At 46.9% G+C, this 21,474-nt stretch overlaps 1 protein-coding gene across 4 annotated transcripts in view; it reads right to left on the reverse strand.

Moving 5' to 3' along the window:
- Cbs (Cystathionine beta-synthase) overlaps positions 1–21,474 on the reverse strand; it is an 81,878-nt gene that overhangs the window by 4,411 nt on the left and 55,993 nt on the right. For 2 of the 4 annotated variants that reach the window (XM_050179509.3, XM_050179508.3), the window contains exons 4-13: positions 21,084–21,218; positions 19,736–19,950; positions 19,290–19,451; positions 15,839–15,964; positions 15,314–15,398; positions 10,585–10,768; positions 9,137–9,271; positions 8,638–8,746; positions 7,467–7,551; positions 4,059–4,133 (exon numbers count right to left, since the gene is read on the reverse strand). In XM_050179509.3, coding sequence (XP_050035466.1) covers positions 4,059–4,133; positions 7,467–7,551; positions 8,638–8,746; positions 9,137–9,271; positions 10,585–10,768; positions 15,314–15,398; positions 15,839–15,964; positions 19,290–19,451; positions 19,736–19,950; positions 21,084–21,218 — 1,311 coding nt within the window. The remainder of the gene's footprint in view (positions 1–4,058; positions 4,134–7,466; positions 7,552–8,637; positions 8,747–9,136; positions 9,272–10,584; positions 10,769–15,313; positions 15,399–15,838; positions 15,965–19,289; positions 19,452–19,735; positions 19,951–21,083; positions 21,219–21,474) is intronic. The other 2 variants (XM_055071492.2, XM_050179510.3) reach the window with 2 other exon arrangements.

A 21,474-nucleotide genomic window follows, 5' to 3' on the forward strand; every position in this document is an offset into this window, starting at 1 on the left:
ATAGCGCGTAATACACATCACGGGATCCCCTTGTGGAACACAATATCACTGCTTCGATTGCCAGTCACGGCATCCGATCCCCCCTGATGGCGGCAGTACGCAAGGAATGCTCGTGTATTGTGTGCATGTGGAAACGAGGAATCCGGAGCTGTATACTACGGCGTCCGTCAATATCCAATGTGCAGCGTCGGGTCGTTAAACTGCATTCAACTATTTGAACAGCAAGTAGCCTACCGCCTACGCTATTTCTAAGTAATCTATTAGTAACAGGTGCCAAGTCAATGGTCCGTCGAAAGAAGCGAAGGAAAATAATCTGATGTTCTGTTTTCTGCTAAAATCATTGATAATATATACAGTGGCGTAGCTTGGTCGTCTGGCACCCGGGGCCCATGGGTCTTCTGTCACCCACCCGGGGGGTGTAGTTAGGAAGGCGAGTATACCGAAAATTTCCGGGGAGCAGAGGGGTTTATGTTTCCGCACCAGCACAGCCGCCTACAGACCCTACACAGAAGAAGGGGTTTACGGAAAGAAAAGAAAGGAGAGCGAGGGAAGAAGTTACTATCAGTGTGAATACGTGCGATTGTCCATAACTTCACGCCTATAATCTGTCACTGAGGCCAGTCAGTTTCATGAAACGTAGCAGCGCCTGCGTCGCTTTGTAAGGCTGCGACGCGCGGGGCCATGGTCCGAGAATCTTAGTCTCTGAAAATGGTTTGCTATCTAGTCTGTTTAACTCCCTCCGAGGAACGTCGCGTTCGATCTCATAGAGAACAAAAACGCAACACGTGCGCGATCGTCTTCACATTTGAACGAGCCACAAATCGGTGTGTCGGTCATTCCAGTAAGGAATGAGTAGGCTTTCGTGAAAGCCTCCCCTAACCAGGTGCGGCACAGTAAAGTTGCATCACGGCGGGAGAAGTTCGATGGAATCTGCAGCTTCAATGTAGAATCCAGCCGGTGGAGACGGCAATTGGAGGAAATCTGGGTTTTCCACAAAGTTTCAGTCTCGGTTTGAGCAAGTAAACGACTCTTCGCAGCGTCTGTCCTTGATAAGGGTATAGGAAGCTTCCGGGTTTCTTTATGGACTGACCGGGTGGCATCATCAGCAAGGTCATTTCCGATGATGCCGAAGTGCCCCGGAAGTCATTGGAAGATGATGTCATGTCCGTTTATGAGGGCTTGATGGAGAAACTCTTTGGTCTCAGACACCAGTTGTTCATGGGTCTTGCGTCGTAACACTGACTGCAGACTCTGAAGGGTTGCCTGGGAGTTACAAAAAAGCAACCAACTTTCGAGGTTTTACTTGTGCGGTGTAATTAACAGCAGCACGTAGAGCGGCAAGTTTCGTTGCCACAGAGGTCGTTATACGGGACACCTTAAACGTAATTATGACTTGTAAGGCCGGGAAGATAACAGCGCCTGTGAAGCTGGTGGCTGAGACACATCCATCGGTGTAAATGTGCGTTCTTTGTTCGTGTGCCTCGTTCAGTAATGACAGTGTGAATTGACGTAGAGCCACTGTTGTACTACGGGTCTTATTCGTAGTTCCCGGAATCGTGAGGCGTACTTGTGGCTATCGTAGGCACCAGAGGGGTAACACTGGTCTTGCTGCTGGCGTAAAGCCCGACGGAAGGTAGCCTTGATGTGTAGCAACAAGTTTGGAAAATGTGGCTTGAGGTCCTTGTGCGGGCAAAGTAGCAATATAACAAGTGGGTACGCAACACAGATGCCGAATATGTGCTCTAAGGTTGTCAATCGTTATATATGTTGGAACCAAGTAGTCTCTAGCAATCATGATTGTTACACGAATCGAGGCGCATCGTAGCAGTCCAAGACATGTTCGTAGATCCTGGCCTTACAAACTACGAGGGTACGGATGTTTGTTTTGCATGTGTTCGCCAAAACCGGTAAGCTGTACCGTAAAAAGACCAGAAACAGTGTTCGGTACAGCTGCATCATGGACAGTAGAGACGTGCCCCAGGTTTTTCCGCATAGGAACTTCACCATATGTAAAATCGAAATTAGTCTCGCCTTCAGGTAGATGCAGTGGGGGCTCCATAAAAGGTCTCTGTCAATAATCACATCTAAGAAGTGGTGAGACTTCTAGTATGTGATAGTCTGGCCATGGAGAGAAACAGGGTACGGTGCCATGGGTTTGTGAGTAAACGCGATTAATGCGCATTTTTCGATAGACACACTAAAGCCTTGTTTGTGGAGATACGAACAGGTTAGGTTGGCTGCCCGCTAAATTCTTGCGCGCACTTGAAGACGAGTCACCGCAGAAAGCCAAAGACAAACATCATCAGCGTACATTGATAGGTGAATTGCCTTGGGTAATATTTCAACAAGGCCATCCATAGTTAGGTTAAAGAGAATAGCGCTCAATACCCTGTCCTGTAGGACGCCCCCGTGACAACAATATGACAAAGAGGCTGTTTAGCTATGACTAGGAGACAGTGTTTTTATTCAACACCGCGAAACTGATACAAAACTAATACGAATGATACAAAACTGATAAATGGAATACTGTTTGCATACTCACGACACACAAACCATGGTGTGACATGAGCGCACCGCACAAACGCACCGCACATGAAACGTTCCGCTAAGGCGAGCAGTTTAGCAACAACTTGGCAACTCAAAATTTTGAGCCCGCACATTCGTGCAATTATTACGTAGGATGTTGATAAAGCTGCAGCCGACAATTCTGCGGCACTACACATCTGATACATGAGCTCGTGCTGCTGGTTACCGGAGCATTACCGGACTGGTTACTGCCAGTCAAGCCAGGGGTGTCATATATCTGAAGATATATGACACCGGAGCTACGCCACTGAATATATAGCTAGCTGCGCCTCATAACACAAAGCGGACGGGAGGAAATCCACGTGTGATACGCGTGACACGTGTTTCGTATTGAAATGACAGCTATATGAGTTGGCTTTCGTCGTTAGCAACGAAGGTGCTCAAAGTTCAGAAAGTTATTGGTTCGAGAACGTGACCCGCGAAACGTTCCAAAGGGACGAGAAATATCAACTACAAGCTACTATAGCTAAATATTGATTCGATTGTTAAAGTAATCTCTCTAGTCGGAAGGTTTCGTGCAAAGGTACACGTTCTGGCTATTACTGTACACCACATCGATCATTTTCAGTTACAGGCAACAGGGCCTTCTGGCGGTCATTCAGTGGCGATGGCGGCCTGCGGCTGAGTACAAAAAAGCGCATTCGATTTGATGATCGCATTCCAACGGGGATTCAACGCAAATCGCAGAGTTACAGGGCTTTAGTTGCAAGTTACAGAACATCAAATGAGGAAACATAATCCGAAGTCCCCAGCTACGGTACTTCTCATAGCCTATGTGCTTTTCTTGCACGTTCATCCAGAACGTTCATCCATGTATGCCGTGGGAAGCCAGTGTCGTAAGAAAGGGATTTTAGTGCTGTCATCGAAGTGTGCAGCCGACACTCTGTGTGGTTCCACATAGCAAAGCTTTATTGATGGCCTTTAGCGCCCCAATGCAGCACACGGATTAGAAAAGACGCCGTTATGGAGGGCCCTGAATTAATTTTTCTGCGCCCAGGGCTTGATAACGTTCTCGCAAAGCTCATATAAGCTTGAGCGTTTTTTGCGCGCTGACTGCATCGGAATGCGGCCGCCGCGGCCTGCAGGAGTCGAATACGTGACCTCGCGCTCAGCTGTTGAACGCTATAGTCACCGCGGCGGGTGGCTGCGTGTCTTGCTTGGCAGGCATAGCAAAAAGAGCTATCAACCACTATTTTAAGATTACTGTAAGCAAACCCTTTCCCCCACCCTTTGCTGCCGCTCAAAGATACAGATTCTATACGAGGATCGAAACGTTATTATTTGCAACGGCGGCGTTCCGCTGTGACTGAGTTAAAGTAGCTGTTTTTTTTCTGTAATCTCGAATTCTTCTGAGAAATTAGTAGTTCACCGCTCACAAGAACTGCGGCCCCGCACTAACGCCTGTTTCGATAAATAGCTTAGAGACGATATAGTAATAAGGGTTACGCCATGGTCTCTCGTTCGTCACTCACTTGGCCGTGGCAACCACGGAGGAGTAAAACGGCGCTGAGACGGCAACCATGCAGAATCACTGGTTCTCTGGCTTTCTGAAATCGCGCTCAAAAGGAAAATGCCGTCGTGGTCATTGCGAGTAACGAAGAGAGATAACATTTACACGCGTTGGAATGCTTCAGCGGGATTTCGAAGTAAACGTACATTGCCAGAATATCGGTGGAAGACATCGCTTGCTGGGCGATCGCCTTCAAAGGTGTCGAGGTACCGTGTGTTCGACTGCTTCCTTAAATTAGTACATGACCGGGGTTGTTGGAGAAGTATGGGAGAGACCTTTGCCCTGCAGTGGGCGTAACCAGGCTGATGATGATTATTATTATTATTATTATTATGATGATTAATAAAGGGAAAATCATACATCCACCCGTTCGTAGCAAGTGCTACAAAGGAAACCCAAACGGGCTCCTCGAAAGAAAAGCCTCAGAGTTGAAGAAAAATTCGTCCTGGTCCGGGACTCGAACCCGGGACCGCCGCCTTTCCGGGGCAGCCGCTCTACCATCTGAGCTAACCAGGCGGCTAGCAGATGGCAGAGCGAAGTCGAATTTGTCGACAACACACGAAGCAAAGGCAAGTGTTTGACGTAGTGGTTCTGCGGAAACCCACAAGGTGGAGAGAAGTAATCAATAAAGGGAAAATCAAACAGTCTGCTTCTACAGCCACCAAGTGTCTACGCGCGTCGAGGAAGTTGGCGTGCCATGGTGGCCAAGCTTGCCCGACCTATGTCCGTGGGTGCTAGAGGACACCAAGCGGTCAAGGCGTAGGCGACGTCACAAGCAGTCAGCGCCCTGTATAGGTCAGTGCAAGGGCACGAGCGCTTCCATGTTCTTCACAGCGAAGACGCACAATGATGAGGTACCGTTTCACGTCATCGTGTGAAAAGACGTAGACACTTCGCAGCGCCTTGTATGAAGGTCCGGGTAACACTCGCTTTCCGTCATTCATGCGAACAATCCATGTCTCATCAGAAAGCTCCAAATAATGCATTTCTTTAGAATGAGTTTCCACCAAAAGTTAGCTGCTCTTTCGTCGACGTTAGATACCCTTATTATTCGTTACTGCACAAACTGGTTTGCGCGGAGGTGAGCCAGTGTACCGACGGCTTCAGGTGCGTACAGTTCCATAAATCCTGCGCCATGCAGTTCCACTCAAACTTTCTAGAAATTTGCATCTTCTTCTTTCAGTGAATTTTCCTAGTACACTATGGTCAATTTTTAGACAAAGATATGAAGTATGCATTGACTGGCTTTTAGCTCCTATTCTTAGCGACATGCTCTCAGCCTGCTTTGACATATGCTTTTCAGATAGCCAGCAATAAACAGACACTGCCGAAAGTTTTCACATATATGTAGATTCTTCTTAAAGTTTTTATATGAATGCAACCAACGTGACACTCAGCTCGGATGTGTACAGATAAGTGACAGGTTTAATTATCGCACAAAACATGTACAACTAGACACCACGTTTCCCACTGAGAACGAACTGAGGTTTTGAAACATAGAAGTTTCATATTACTGAAATTAAGGAGTGCAAACATGGACAGAAGCGGAACAAAAAGGACAGCGCAAACGCCGACTATCAAGTGAAGGGTTGCACAATGGCGGAAAAAAAGGAAGACAATACTCATCTGCGCATGCTCAAAGGAAGGCAGTGCCAAACCGCAAATCATGGACACGTGCGGGCACGCGGTCGTTTCATTAGAATTTTAGAATGCTTGGAGAAATAGTTGAGCAAAGGTTTCGATGATCTCAGGCAACATGGCAGTCCAGGAAAGTTAAAGTAATGTCTATAAAATGGGTGCTGTTTTTAAGGCAACCTTTCAGTGTACCTTAACGCCTCCAACCCCCCCCCCCCCCTCTCCCATTTTCCTTTGAATTCTTCAGTCCCAAAGCTAGAATAAAACAAATACTAGTATTTGTTCAACCTTTCCCCTAAGCATTCTAAAGTTGTGAAATATGGTACGCCATGTCATGTATTAAGCCTGCTCTAACCAAGTCGTGCGTGCATAATATAAGCATTGGCTTCGCACTGTGCGCCGAAACTTCGAATCAGAGCTGCGTATATGCTACGAATGGCGTAACAATGGCTGCTGGCACGCATAAAATGGCGAGAACCAATAAAAATAGAAACTTCGTTGTTGCCGGCACCACTGTCATTCCTTACAGTGTGTCACATCGCATAAAATAAAGGTAGCGGAGAAGGCCTGCAAAGTAGCTTTTTTCGGCAAAAGACATTCTCCAATGTGTGGCACAAAGGATAGCAGCCAACGCAAATATAATAATACACACACAAAAAAATTTTGACTACTGCCGCAACCTCCCCCCCCCCCCCCCCCTTCTTTTTTGCTGGTCGTTGTGCGACCACCTCAGTGAACGTGCCAATGTGATGAAAGGAAGTGTAGTTAAGCCACCCACGACCGCATTGCTCGCGATGTGATTGTGCGGCACTGTTTGCAGTGCATGATGCTAATCCGCTGCTAAGACCAATGTGCACGTGAAATATGCTGCGCCTTTTGCATTGACAGGAAAGGTGACGTGCCTGAGTGCGCCGTCGGCGTCGCTACTCGCCAAGGAAACGTCGTCGCTTTCGAGTGTATATATGATAGGCGCCCTCTTCTATTTCATTCGCCTGTTTCGTCCTCGCTTTTCCCCATTTTCGGCACCTTTATCCTTACGCGTTTCCTTGTGCGCATTAAAATTTGCTTGGCAATCGGCACTTTTTCCGCTCCTTCCGTGTGTCCTGTGCCGTGCAATTCTACTTTATTTAGCACCCGCATGTATACCAACCTGCCAAAGTTCGCCTTCTCTTGAAGCGCGCATACTGTAATTTTTGTATAACACAATTTTTTGCCATATTTTTCGTACAAATTGAGTTGATGCGAGCTGCAGAATATACGTGCCTAGCTTACTTTTCCTCGAAATCGATCAATCAACGCACGATTATAAGCCTTCTATGCTTTCGTCTACTCAACCAGAAAACAGCCAGCGCAGTTTGCGATGACCGCGTCTGCGCGCATGCACGCAGTGAACATTTCTTTCTCTCCTTCTTCATTTTTACCTTTTCCACGCGCAGGGAACCGACTTAACCTCCCTGCCTTTCCCTTGCCAATGAAATTGCCTCTCTCATACACAACTTACGCATGGTGCGAAAATATTCGCAGTGGTGTAACACTGCCAGCGCCACGCCAGAGGTTTCTGTGATAACTGAAAGCATACTAGATATCGTTATATCAGTATACTGCCAAGAACACACTACAGTGCCACATTGTGGAAAAAGAAAAGACGAACGGTAGGTGACCGTTCAAGATGCCTATGCAGGGACTTAAGCCTAGTGTCTTGCACCCTTAGACGATACAACGAGTACTGAGTCACCTTGCACTTGCTCCGCGACGACCAGGGCGAAGTGGCCGTGTTCGAGCATCGTGGACAGCACGCCCAGCGTCGTGTCCAGGGTTACCTGGAAGGCGTCCTTATGTTTTAGCCACTACCTAAGCATATCTTCTAAGATACCAGGAAATTCTAAGATACCAGTAGATAGTGCCAATAGAGGCAGCACGCGAATGCTAAGTAGTGAATACTGATGTCACGGCGATTGTACTTACGCTAAAGAAAAAAATCGGAAGACTGTCTACGAGATATACGTACAGCGCAGTATATATGGTCAACTAGCAGCTAATACAGTGCACTCTTCCTCCCCGCTAACATCATCTTGCACCGCAAGGAACTACACACCGCGGTCCCGATTGAGCGCAAACGCACTGTAGCACTGTGTCGACATAATTTTGAAATGCAAGTCTCAGTATTGGCTATAACGCACTTGCGCATCTTAGTAAGTAAATGGAAAACGACGATGCTTACTGCACACATCAGTTTTGATGCACACATTTAGACTAAACTATGACAAGTGCGGCAAGTTGGGTTGGTTAGTAAAGTTGCATGGTGATTGTCTTGGTATTTTTTGAGCGCTGTTTTACAAGGTTATCCCAACCCAAGTTACGTCTACCATTTCTTTGTACTCGTCTTTTTCTGAGCGCTGTTTCCCAATCACCATGCAAATTTATCGACCCGCCTAACTTGCCACAATTGTCAGCTTAATGTCTAGTATAAAACTACGCGTGTTACGTCTGCCTTTTCTTTGTGCTATAGCCTTTCTTGAGCGCTGTTTTACCATCACCATCTACACTATGACATCCAACAAGAAATATTAATCACATTTACTTTGACAAAGTCAGTATAACCTACGGAATCAACCTGACGTTTCTCTTAACTGTATGCTAAAAGTATAGCTTCCGTGCCGCTATTTCGGTCCTTACGTTTATCTTTCCATAATAACGAAGCACGTGAAAAAGCATGTGTTATATGCAATACACTATAGCAAATCTGCGCTTTAGTCAGACCCCGGTGTTAAGTAAAAAACACGTTTGCTAGCAACAAGACATATCTTAAAGATTTGAGTACTAAGTTGTCCCGGTAAAAAGTACTTGCCACTGTAGCTGGATGTTAAAAACACGCACAGTAAGCAAATTTCGAAGTGTTAACTTGCCTTTCTGAACTGGTCATAGGCAGCCTTTGCTACAGGGGTCGTGGCGTCGATACGCCGTGCCAGTATCTTAGACATTAAGTTTCCTAGTGAGACCATTCCGAGCACAGCTCTGAAAAAGAAAATAAAAGTAGAAAAGAACTAGGTTCGTAAAGTGGCTGCATAAAATAAAATAAAAACGTTGCCTTGCACCGTTAAACAAATAGCACGGTAATGTGGCCAGTAGACCACAGGTTTTATGTCTGAACGAGCCATATGTAGCACGAGCAGTGAGGGAACCAGAAATAAAACGATGTATGAGGTAGGCTAACAGCGATTGCGTGGAGCAGCTATTAAAGGAACGGCGTGCAGGTTCTGCGAAAGTACTGAACGAAGCAATGAATGCAGTTGGAAAGCGTATCCAGAAGCCTGGATTCTGCAACAGCTGCATGCAGGACGTTGTGGTTCCTGTCCGCTAGACGCATCCAATTTATTCGACAAAAAGAACAATTCGATGGCTGACCCGCTTTCCTCGACGACGGGGACCTGGTCAATGCCTTCGGCGCTCATGAGTTCCACGGCATCCTGGCAGCTCACGCCGGGCGTCACTGTCAGCGGTATGCGCAGCCGCAGAGAACGCACCGTCTGGTTCCACCACCTGCGTGCGAGCAAAGTTGTATTCCTGCAGTTCGGACACATGTGCACATTAACTCGGAGAAAGTGGGTTGACTCAGCTTGCAAGGCTGATATATAAATGGTCGATGCTTGAACGAGTGTACTGTCGCGCTGGGTCAAGCCGTCTGCGCGAAGAGTTATTGGCGCAGCCATGAAAACGCTGTCTCGACGGGCTTTCTTATGCCGACGTCTGGCTCAAATCGCTGGCGTCGGGTCATCTGAAGCACGGTGAATATACGACGACACGCTTTAGGTGTACTCACCTGAACTACGAAATTATCATGTTTTACTTTTTAAACTTAACGATTTGTCGCTGGGCTCTACAGCGTGACAATATTAAAGTGCAATGAAGAGTAATCATGACGATACTAACAAATATTGAATGGCCTACTGATACGAGATGAACATCATATGCATCATCTATACCATCGAGCAAAGTGGCGAAGTCTTAACTAGTCAACCAAAGGCACGAACAGGAAGAGCTTTGGCGTTATGCTAGTATACGCGAATATTTCTACTGTAAGGCATGCAGCGACGATAAACTGAATGCATGAGAGACAGACAGAGAGAGAGAGAGAGAAACGAAGAGGGAAAGGTAGGGAGGCTGAATGCATGAAGTGTATGCTTGCCTGCAGCTGCTCTCCATTGAGCACATAGGCTATCAGCCTGCTATCTCAATGTCGCAGCTCTATACCTTGCGCGTCGTTCTATCTGTGAGCGAAATAGTTGCGCTCAGCGACACTCGAACCGGACAATCCAGTAGACGGCAAGATAACGAAAGCTCCTTCAGCGACAACGTCCTCCCTATTATCTCACGTTTTACCATTTCTTCGAACGAGCCTGGTTATTCGCATGTATTCAGAAAACGCAATTAATTCGTGATGACCTTCTGCTGGATTGCGTCAGTTTACAGATCAAAATTCAGTCTGGGCTAGTTGGGTCATAGCTCAGGTTCAGTGCACTGGCGCGAACATTCGTGTGTGTTCTATATACGCCTATACTCTTGCCCCTGTCTTTGTTCCACGCCGTTTAACTTTCCGTTAGAGCTCTTTACAAATCATTCCAGCAATCCTGGTAACGTCACGGTTACGCAAGTATTACGAGTTTAGCATGTACATCAAAGATAACCGCAGGTTGTTTCCTAGCGACAGACAGACGTAAAGGTGTAAATTATGGCTGCTAGTCCAGTGGCCAAGATCCTGCGGAATACAGGAGGAGGAGACAAAGGGGAGGAAAGACTGCGGAATGCAACTTTCGACTCGGCCATTTGTAGGCGGGCAAGCGTGGTCAGCTCACCAATGCTTCGTGCTCATTTCAGAATAGAGCGAGATGAAGCCGCGCTCAGCCATCCAGCCATCCGAGAGGAACTTGGTCATGTAGTTGCGCACTCCGTCGGGCAGGATTACTACGCACTTCTGGCCAGCCTTCAGGGACTTGGCCGCCACCACGGCCACGCTCATCGCCGACCCGCTGCTGCCACCTGCGGGAAAGCATACACAAGCTCGACATAAAAATCCGGACCACATACAGCGTTAAAGGAATTGCACAACAATATTTTCTTTTTTCCCGTAGAAGTACAGCTTTAACGCCACTACGATTATCTGCTGCTGCAATCGCGTGGAGCAAGTACTGTGCCTGCAGCACCTGCTTGCCCGATATTTGCCAGAAGGCCAGGTGCACGTTATGCGCGACTGTTCTGCAGTGAAACGATACGCAGAGTTTTGACACCTAGCAGTTTTGGTCCAATGCCTTACCTCGAAAATGATGCCTCAAAGCGTGCATTACAACCATTACGCCCAACTTTCCTCTTTTCGCTGTTCACCTGTGTCAGAACCCCAAAGTGGCACTGAAAGAGGACCCGTGTCGGACATATGTAAGGCCATTGTTGCCCGACATGACCTTGGCAGTACATTGCTAACACGGTCACGACAACCGTGTGGTTTTTTTATGTACGTATACGCGCCTGATCTGGAGCGCGCGTCTGGTGACTCCAGAGGCGCGCGTCTGCCCAGACGCTTCGGCCCCTTGATTCACCTGAAAACGTCGTGCAGTACTGATTGGTCCGAAGGCCGTGAGAGACGAAAGCGGTGCATTGACATTGACGTGAACGAGACCAGCCACCCAATACGTACGACAGTCAATCTGTCTGACTGTGCACCTGTTGCGTCCTAAATCTCACCATACACGTTATTGCAATCAGTTTCAGTAAATTAAGTCACTTCTACGGTTGCGAACGTTGAGCAATCGAACAAGTTTAGTGAAACCAGCAGGGTTAAGAGCCATTCAAACGGGATTTGTAAAATTAAAGAAGTGCATTTTGAGAGAATAATGTGAAGACATTTTAGACAACCTTTAAGAACACCTGTTAAGAGGACAAGCACGATGTCATCACCATTGATGTGAAGACAATCATTGCTTCATCATTGTTTCAGAGTTCACGTACAGTTGAGGCAATCTGGGCCCCATACTTGTATTTTTACCAAAATAGCGCGTTCTAGAAAGCCATTTCCGAAGCAACTTTTCCAATTTAGAAGTCGCTAAAATATCGCCAAATGTTGTGTCGTGTCGGCAAAAAAATTCACCTGTCACTAAGTAGAAAATTTAGTCACTAAACAGACAAACCACGAAACCTGGCAACAAGATCGCTAGACTCAAAACTGCTAAGGAAGTTCTAGAGCAGTTGCAAACGTAATTTATTCCAACCACCCGAATTACCCCAACCCACTTTTGAACTTTGCCTGCACATCACCTATTACCTGGACCTTACACAACAATTTTTCATAAGGCTTCGAAATAACCAGAAACGTAAGAACTTCGCGACACATTGTACTTAAGATGCGGCTCATTCTTTCTAAGTATAATGTTTCTGAAACGCAAAGCTCTCTTGAGACACTGGGAAGCGTAGCTGATAACGGCGACGTGATACTATCGCACACTTGCTTAAGAATGTCTTGCAAAACCAGTATTAGAACAAAACACGCATTTAACATATCACATAGACTTGGCGTAGCGCTTCAACTATTCGCAAAATTTGACTTCGCTTGTAGTTGCAATTATGGTAGTGTAGCGGTGTATTACGTTCCTCGTAAAGCTCACTAATGACTCTCCGAACAAACTGCACACTTAATTTATTTTAAAATCGTATTTAACCCATCAATTTGGAACATTGCCTACACATTACTCATACCGTTCTCGTAGATTTCCCCAAATATAAACAAAGTGCTCTGTTTAGTTTACAGGCGACACCGAGAAAATAACTACGAACCTCGTTTGATCATGCACGAAAATGGGGAATAAACGAGGGTTCAGTAATTATCTGCAACGCTTCAAGTTAAAGTAGGAACGCGAAAATTTCGCAACACAGTCCAATTAAAATTTTCCCTAGTTTGATGAAACTTGCAGTTCGCATATCTTGCAGTTGTTTTGGGAGTCTGAAAAACACTTCAAATAACGGCAGTATATGACACCCTGGATCGCCTGAATACGTAACTTTCTACAAAGGTTGTAATGAACATATGAAGCATTTATCGATCGTCACTCAGAACATGCTTCCCGCTACGATAAAATATAAACACCGTGCCTCGCATAGCTTACCGAAGAACAAGAAAAAAAAACTGAATTCCTTGCATAATGCACAAAAGTTGGGAGAAAACGAGTGTTGAGCAATTACTTTCAGAGCCACTACAAATAACCTACATAATTCAAACTTTCGGTGCACGTCAAACAAAACGTGGCCCCCATTTCCTCACGGTCTGCAATATTTGCCTTGCTTGCTCCTGCCAGGAAACATGTACTAGTTTAACCCTTTACTGCACCTTGTTGCATTTACGCAACATTCTGATGAACGTCGTTAAAAACCGAAGCAAAGTCAGTTTGGAGCTGTCTGTACACGTTGTTGCATATCCGCAACATTGTTCTGTAAAACGCGGCACCTTGTGCTGCAATCTGTGCTAATCCATCGCATCTTCTACCAAAACAAACGTGGCGGAGGCTGCGCGCGCCCGCGAGCAGTGATATAGGTAAGTTTTACAAATTGTAAATGTATTTCTCCATAAGACAAAGCGCAAAAAAAAAAATTCTTACGCTATGCTCTACATCCTTCTGACTCTGTAGGTTCAATAAAACATTGTCATTTCGGAATAGTTTGTTCCTGGCGACAGAACGTTGCTATGTTGCACAAATGCAACAACGTGTACATGGTTTATTTTCTTCGGAATAGTGAAATGGCTGCGAAACGCTGGTATGGCCCAGCAATTCCTCCTGATAGTGAAGGCAGTGACTATTCAATTAGTCACGACAGCCACAAGTGTAAGTCCGTTTCGATTCAATATGTGGACAAGATGTTCTCTGGTCGAATTTCATTCTTTTCAAAAGTACGCTGTGCCTCCACACGTTGCCGTGTCACGTCGTCACGGGCACAGCTTTACGTCTGTGCTTCGATGTTCTACATTTTGACAATAACCCGAAAACACTGCATTGTTTCCTGGCTGCACGGGAATCTGCATGACGTACTGCAGGAAGTGTGGGAACCACCTGTGCTGCACAAGCATGTACAAGTGCTTTTCTTTGTTCCACACTAAATCGTAGGTGCACCAATGATTGTCTCGTGCAAATAAGCATCTGAGTATGAATCGCACTAAATCTATCTTTTCCTTTCAACTTCTTCTTTATTTGCCCATTGTTGCAAATATGCAACATACCCTTTTTCTGCAAATTGAAACCACAGACATTCGCTAAAGTAAGTTTCCATGGGAGTACAGGTACTGTTATGCTTCCCTACAACTCCATGAATAATATTTTGAGGAAGCAAAAAATCGTGCAGTAAAGGGTTAATTCTTATGTAGAAACAGCCTAAATATGAAATGGACAGACGTCAGTGGTGACTCATGCAGACAGAAAAAATGTGCGTGAGTGTTGTAATGGTTATCATATTGATTTCATACTGATTCACACTGACACGCGAGAGAAAAAAAAAAGGCACCGCTGTACCTTTCTGATCCGACGTTCAGGCGAGAAGTACCTAGCAGAAACATTATCCGTCCTTTCATGTCTCAATGTTCTGGCTTACATGGCACAGTGCATTGCATACGAGAACTCCTCATGCACGTGTCAAATGGTCGCAAAATGTTTCTCACAAGAGTGCGATGTTTTGAAGCAGATGGGATTCGCATAGCGCGCCTCTATAAAGAGGACAGCAAAGTTGTCTAGAAAGTGCTCTTGCAAACCTTTAATATTAGCTAGTCGATATGAATCTATTGTTGCTCAACAGCGCAAGGAAACACGTAAAGGAGGAAAAAAGGACAAGACAGAATTTTTGCCTGTAGTTTTATCTTGTTTCTGATCTTTTTGTGATACGATGGTGTCAATAACATTAGTCGAGAGCCAGCGCGTTGCCTTGCCCAGTTTCCCTCGTGTGCGTGTAAGCCATTTTAACGCAAGGCGTCGCGTAACGAAGGAGGTGACGAAGTCGAGACGTCGGGGCGAGCTAGGCGCCTGCACGCTTGTCGCACTTACCATTGTTTTACTTGCCTAAACAAGTATGGCGCGTTCAGTGTGGTAGAGCAGCATGCCTAGGTGTACAGATACGTTCAAGTTCAAACGCGCGCCCGCAGGTAAGCTTCGTTTTATGCCTCTTTTGACTCGGCCAAGCTAGCGCGCCGCTTCTTTGAAGCATTCGAACGCGTCTTGCGTATAATCCTCTTGAAGCGCCTTACTTCCAAACAACGAATTGTTAAAAAATGTTAAAATATAGTGTTACAATGCATTGGGTCATAAAATTTGTGAAAATTTTAATTAACAACACAATAGAAGACCTAAGGGGAAATTGTTTCTACCGTTATCGGAAACCGATTTCATCAAATTTAATAAGTCAGCTCTCATTCGCCTCGGTCTAATTACAATTCTGCGTTTCGCTGCGTTATATTATCGAAGACTGGGGTGCTTTTCTGCTTAATGGTATACATTTTACCCCAGACGTCATGCAGGCGTAATTACGCAGCCGTGGAGAAAGCGCACCCACACTCACCGCAAAGGAGACCCTCATGTCGGATCAGCTTTCGGGCCATGAGGAAGGAATCCTTGTCGTTGCACTTGTACCACTTGTCAATTAGCTGTAATAAGTAAAAGGGGGATGGGCTCGCAAGCTGAAAAATCCGGTGAAAAAAAATGCGAGGGGTGGAAAGGTGGCCATAACGAATGGATCGTTCAAAGGCGAACGTAGCAGAAGGTCGCATGTGTAGTCGGTGGCCGCTAAGAAAGCTGGAAGCGAGGAACATATCAAGTTCTTCCTTTGCAGGTTGACAGTGGTAGGCCTTTGGGATGTTGCGCTACTTCGGGGGCGCCTTTTCGGGATATATTCACTCTATTCATATACTTGTGTATACTTGTTAGAGGGCTTTTTGTGCATGTAAGCGGATCCCTTTCCCTCCTGTGCTAGGCGCTAAGCCGGTGTTGCCGCTCTACTTCTACTCCACCTCCTGACACCCTCTATAGCCACGGTTACAGGTCCTATACCACATTGACATCGCCGAAGAAGAAAACAAATTCTTACGCTTCTGTCGAGGACTGTCGGCACGAAGTCATAGCCGATGCCTTCGACCTCGTACATCGTCACAGAAGGATCGTTGGGCTCAGCATCGACGGCCAACTCCGAGCCATGCGGATCAACGGCCACAATCTGCAACGTGTAAAGATGCTTGTAAGAACATATTTTGAATTCAGAGTACTGATATTTTCATATTTGACGTAATTGTTCTGCGGAAACCCGTAAGGCGAAGAAAATTAATAAAAAGAAAATGAGACATCCACCCAATCGCAGCAATTGCTACAAAGGAGACCCATACGGGTGCATCGAAAGAAACTCCTCGCTGTTGAACAGAAATTCGTCCTGGTCCGGGACGAATTTTTCTGCAACTGCGAGGCGTTTCTTTCGGTGAACCCGCATGGGTTTCCTTTGTAGGAATCGCTGCGATTGGGAGGATGTCTCATTTTTCCTTTATTCTCATATTTCCTGTGAAGGCGTCCACGTGAGAAAGCTTACTTAAAGAGTCGCTGTTACGTCCAAAAGCTGAAGATTTGAAAGCGATAAAGACAAGTATTACACTATAAACATGAAGTAAGGCTTTATGATGGGCAGTATAAATGTAGTAATGTTCGAAACCTAAGAAGCGACGTGGTTAGAGAAGGACCCATTTATTCGCAAGGGGAAGAATATGAATAGTTCCAGCAGCTTCCGTTCAGTCGGCGCTGCTCTTCCTACTTCGTTGTCTTCTCTTTCTGTTTGGTGGTGTTGCGTACTCCAGGGTAGCGTATCGTACTGCTGCCGAGTTGTAGCGGCGCCTGCCTATCGAAGCTCGACCTACGTTACTTATTGGGTAGCGTGGCTTCGTCGGCGGGCTGCAGGCATCCGGTAGATCATGGTGACCAAGCAAGGGCGAGACGATTTCTAGTGCGAAACTTGCACGGTTTATTCAAAGGTTGGTGAAAGATGATGGGAAGAGAATGAAGTGATCAAAAGTACATTTCGGAGCCCCTTAAATAGGCTCTCTACAATCGTGGGAGGGATCTTGCCTCCGTCGACCTCACGTGACCGGCAAAGAAGGCCTGCTGCGAGGAGGAGCCCGTCCCGCCTCCTGAAATTGTAGACGCTTGTCCGTCTCTTTTGCGCATTGCTGGTTCGTGGAAATACTCCTGTAGAATTTGGCCGTTCGAGGAAGCGGTCCCTCTAAAGTCTCACACGCACACACACACAAAAGAGGCCTGTAAAGACTGCGGGGCTTCCGCCAGACCGGCAGACACTCGAAATGGTCAAGGCGAATTAGGAAGTCACGCTTCATTTCGACGAGGCAAGGTGTGTGAAGGTCGGGTGAGAGAAATTCCTTTCCGCACGTGGTGCTGCATGCCAACCGTAGAAGGAGCAGTCGCGCCTCATTTCGACGAGGCATGGCGAGGAAAGGTCGGGTGAAATTTCTTTCGGCACGTGGTGCCATAGGCCAACCGTAACTGTGTTAAGATTTACAACAGCAAACAATCGCCTACTAACAAACAAGAAAATATACACATGAACATATTTTCCTCAATAAACGCGAGTAGCCGCGATTACAGCGGTGAAGCGCGATGAAGAGCGCCGGCAGCGGGAAGCGCGCGTATTTGTTCCATAGCGAACGTCCCTTCATCACTAACTGTGCCGCGCCACCAAAGTTCAGCACACAACGTGGCCTCCAGCAATGGGCGCAGACATCTCGCATCGAGCCGCCAGCCTTCTCGGCTCGCCCTGGCTTTAGATTACGTCACCTCCTCCGCACGGCGTGCGGGCCGCGCATGCACCGCCGCACCTGCAGGACAGCACGGTGCGCTGGCGGCACTAGCACGACTCGAGTGCCCGTATGCTGCAACAAACATCAGCTGCTGATCGATCACTGCGGTTCAGGTAACTTCTAACGTTGCTTTGTCGTATTCTTTTCGAAACACAGGTCACCAGATGCGCATAAGAACTCCATATGATCTTGGCTATTCTGAACGGCACATTGCAAATATAATGAAGATTTTACAAGTCGCATCTAAAGTTATTGCTACACCGCAATGCCCGCGTTCTTCAGCCTTCAAGTTCCGCGTGGAACGTGGAATGCGACACAAGCATAATTAAAATTCCACGAAAATCCCAGAGATTACAGTAGATATTGCTCATTTCGCTCGGTAATTATCTAGGCTTTCAGATAAAGATAGCCTGTGTTATGATGTGTTGTAATGGAACCACATTGTATTCATTCAGCTCAAGTATATCCACGAGTTTGAGAGAATAAGGTTAGATTGCCCTAATAAACTTTGTTATTTTCAGGCGCCGCCAACAATAGAAAACACGTCGGCCAGTCGGTACTGCATTGAATAGCTTATTATTTCATATTAGGGACAAGTTATACTCATGATAAGTCGGGTCACTGGTTTACAGACAGACAGACAGACAGACAGACAGACAGACAGACAGACAGACAGACAGACAGACAGACAGACAGACAGACAGACAGACAGACAGACAGACAGACAGACAGACAGACAGACAGACAGACAGACAGACAGACAGAGACAGACAGACAGACAGACAGACAGAGACAGACAGACAGACAGACAGACAGACAGACAGAGACAGACAGACAGACAGAGACAGACAGAGACAGACAGACAGACAGACAGACAGACAGACAGAGACAGACAGAGACAGACAGACAGACAGACAGACAGACAGACAGACAGACAGACAGACAGACAGACAGACAGAGACAGACAGACAGACAGACAGAGACAGACAGACAGAGACAGACAGACAGACAGACAGACAGAGACAGACAGACAGAGACAGACAGACAGAGACAGACAGACAGACAGACAGACAGAGACAGACAGACAGACAGAGACAGACAGACAGACAGAGACAGACAGACAGAGACAGACAGACAGAGACAGACATACAGAGACAGACATACAGAGACAGACAGACAGAGACAGACAGACAGAGACAGACAGACAGAGACAGACAGACAGAGACAGACAGACAGAGACAGACAGACAGACACAGACAGACACAGACAGACACAGACAGACACAGACAGACAGACAGACAGACACAGACAGACACAGACAGACAGACACAGACAGACACAGACAGACACAGACAGACAGACAGACAGACAGACAGACAGACAGACAGACAGACAGACAGACAGACAGACAGACAGACATTGAGGTCCTGAGGGACTAGCCGGCAGAAACCCGTTGGGGTCCTCGGCTCGCCGCTGGTTGCTCCCATGTCGGAATTTTCACGGGCATTTTGGGCGGCCGTGGAATAGATGTTGACTGGTTTAGAGATTTTCTTTTTTTTTTTTTGAACATGCAGTAATAAGCGGCAACAATTACCTCATCTTCCGTCCGTCGGACATGCAATCGAAGCATGCCCAATGAAGCAAAGAAAAAAAATGCATCCACTCTTCACCGCTCATCCTGTCTACCTGAACGTTGGGGAGGCGCTCCTTGAGCTTTCTTGCAACGCCGGTGGCCGTGCCGCCGGTTCCTGCACCCATGACCACCATGTCCACGTGGCCGCCGCACTGGTCCAGGATCTCCTCGGCCGTCGTGTCGTAGTGCGCCAAGGGGTTGCCGGGGTTCCGGTACTGCACAGAGAAGAGGAATTCGCAGCTCTGGCACTCCGCAACCCTGCTTCGGGCTCTTGGTTGAATGTTGTCGCAGTAGAAGAAGTAAATAAGCAATTAAAAATAAATAAATAAATAAATAAATAAATAAATAAATAAATAAATAAATAAATAAATAAATAGACGTCAGCGTCAGCCTATCGGGACGTGACGCTAACGCCCGCCATGATTGTGGCTGCAGGAGTGTCAGGATATTTACCATCGCCAAAAAAAAGGAGAGAGAACAAGTCAGACGGTCTCCAAACCTGATCGAGGATGACGGCGCCCGGGATTTCGCGGCAGAGGCTGAAGGCGACCGAGATGTGCGACTCGGGCGAATCGTAGCGCGCACTGGTGGGCGTGCGCACAATCTCTGCGCCCAGCGCACGCAGCACGTCCACCTTCTCTCGGCTCATCTTCTCCGGCAGCACGATGATGCAGCGGTATCCCCGAATGGCCGCTGCCATCGCCAGACCGATGCCTGCGCAAGGGGACAGCACAGGTGGCACGAAAACACGTTTTAGTGCGTGCGTGCGTGCGTGCGTGCGTGCGTGTGTGCGTGTGCGCGTGTGCGTGAGGAATACAAACGTGCTAACCACATAACGTACATAACGGAGTGCTCACTGCAGGCGGCATGGAGGCGCACATACTGTAGTGAACGATTTAGGCACGATTGTAAATGAAACAGACCCCATGCAGTTCTACGCTGAAGATAATTCAGGAACCCCCGCAGAACTGTGAGACGTATCGATAACGTTTTCCTCGTAATAAGTGAAATGAGCGTTTGCTTAAAAAGAAACGTTTCGCCCAGGCAAACAGAATAACAAATGCCTAAAACGAATAACTAAAACGCAAGAGGGAAAGTGGACGACCATTTTTTCTGTCTGTGCCTCGATCGTTGCTTCGCGTTGTTCGATTTCACTACGCAACCAGAGCAGCGAGCCCAGTCTTCGACCCTCTGACACGCGATAAACAATCGGTGTGCCGTCGAGTACTGTGGTCGCAGTGAAGAATGTCGCGTTTTCCTACCGATTCGTAAATAAATCGCCTGTATTAGATAGAGAGGTAAAGAAAAAAAGGGCTTCGAGAACTAAGCGAACGCCGATATTCCATGAATTTGTCCCTGTACAACTCCGTGAATAATAAGCAAGCACGGTTTTAAATTTTTACCGCATAGTCAAAGTGTGTGGCACCTTCACTGCACACTGGAAATGTATTATTCTGTTATCAACGTTGCGGAACGAAAAATTAACTTCTAGGTATTACGTGCCAAAACCCCGATGATTATCAGGCATGCTGTAGTGGGGGACTCCAGAAATATTTTGACTACCTGCGGTTCTTTTACGTTCACCAAACTATAAGTACACGAGCACTTTTGCATTTCGCCCCCTTGAAAATGCGGCCGCAGTGGCCGAGATGGAACCTGCTACCTCAAGCTCAGCACTGCAATGCCATAGTCGTGTACACGGCTACCGTGGCGAGTACGTTTGAAAGCCGTAGCGAGATTTCGGCCCGCGAGTCCGAATATAAGCGCGCGTCATGGCGGCGTACTAATTGTACCGCGGTATACTGAATAACAGCGCGTTCAGTGGGACATGAGAGGCACTCCGTTACCTGTGTTCCCCGAGGTGGGCTCGATGATGACTGAGCCAGGTTTGAGAATACCATCACGCTCGGCCTCCTCCACCATTCGCAGCCCGATGCGATCCTTGATGCTACCCCCAGGGTTGAAGAACTCGCATTTAGCCACTGCGCATGGGAGTACATCGGTCGGAACACTTACAAAAAGTGGCACACCGTTCAGGCTAGCCTGAACTGTGCAGCTACAAAGTTCTGTCCTAGAAAATTAACCATTCCGCTCTAGGAAACTTCCATTCTCCAATATTGTGTGTCTGCAGGCTTTGATGCAATGAACGCTGAATTCGCTTAGCGCAAGGTACGATGTGACATGAATGCATTTGGCTCTAACCGTTAGAGAAAGCAAGCGTCCCTGAAAATGATGGCG

Source organism: Dermacentor andersoni, chromosome 5 (genome assembly GCF_023375885.2).
Source record: "Dermacentor andersoni chromosome 5, qqDerAnde1_hic_scaffold, whole genome shotgun sequence".
NCBI classification, from domain to species: Eukaryota; Metazoa; Arthropoda; class Arachnida; order Ixodida; family Ixodidae; genus Dermacentor; species Dermacentor andersoni.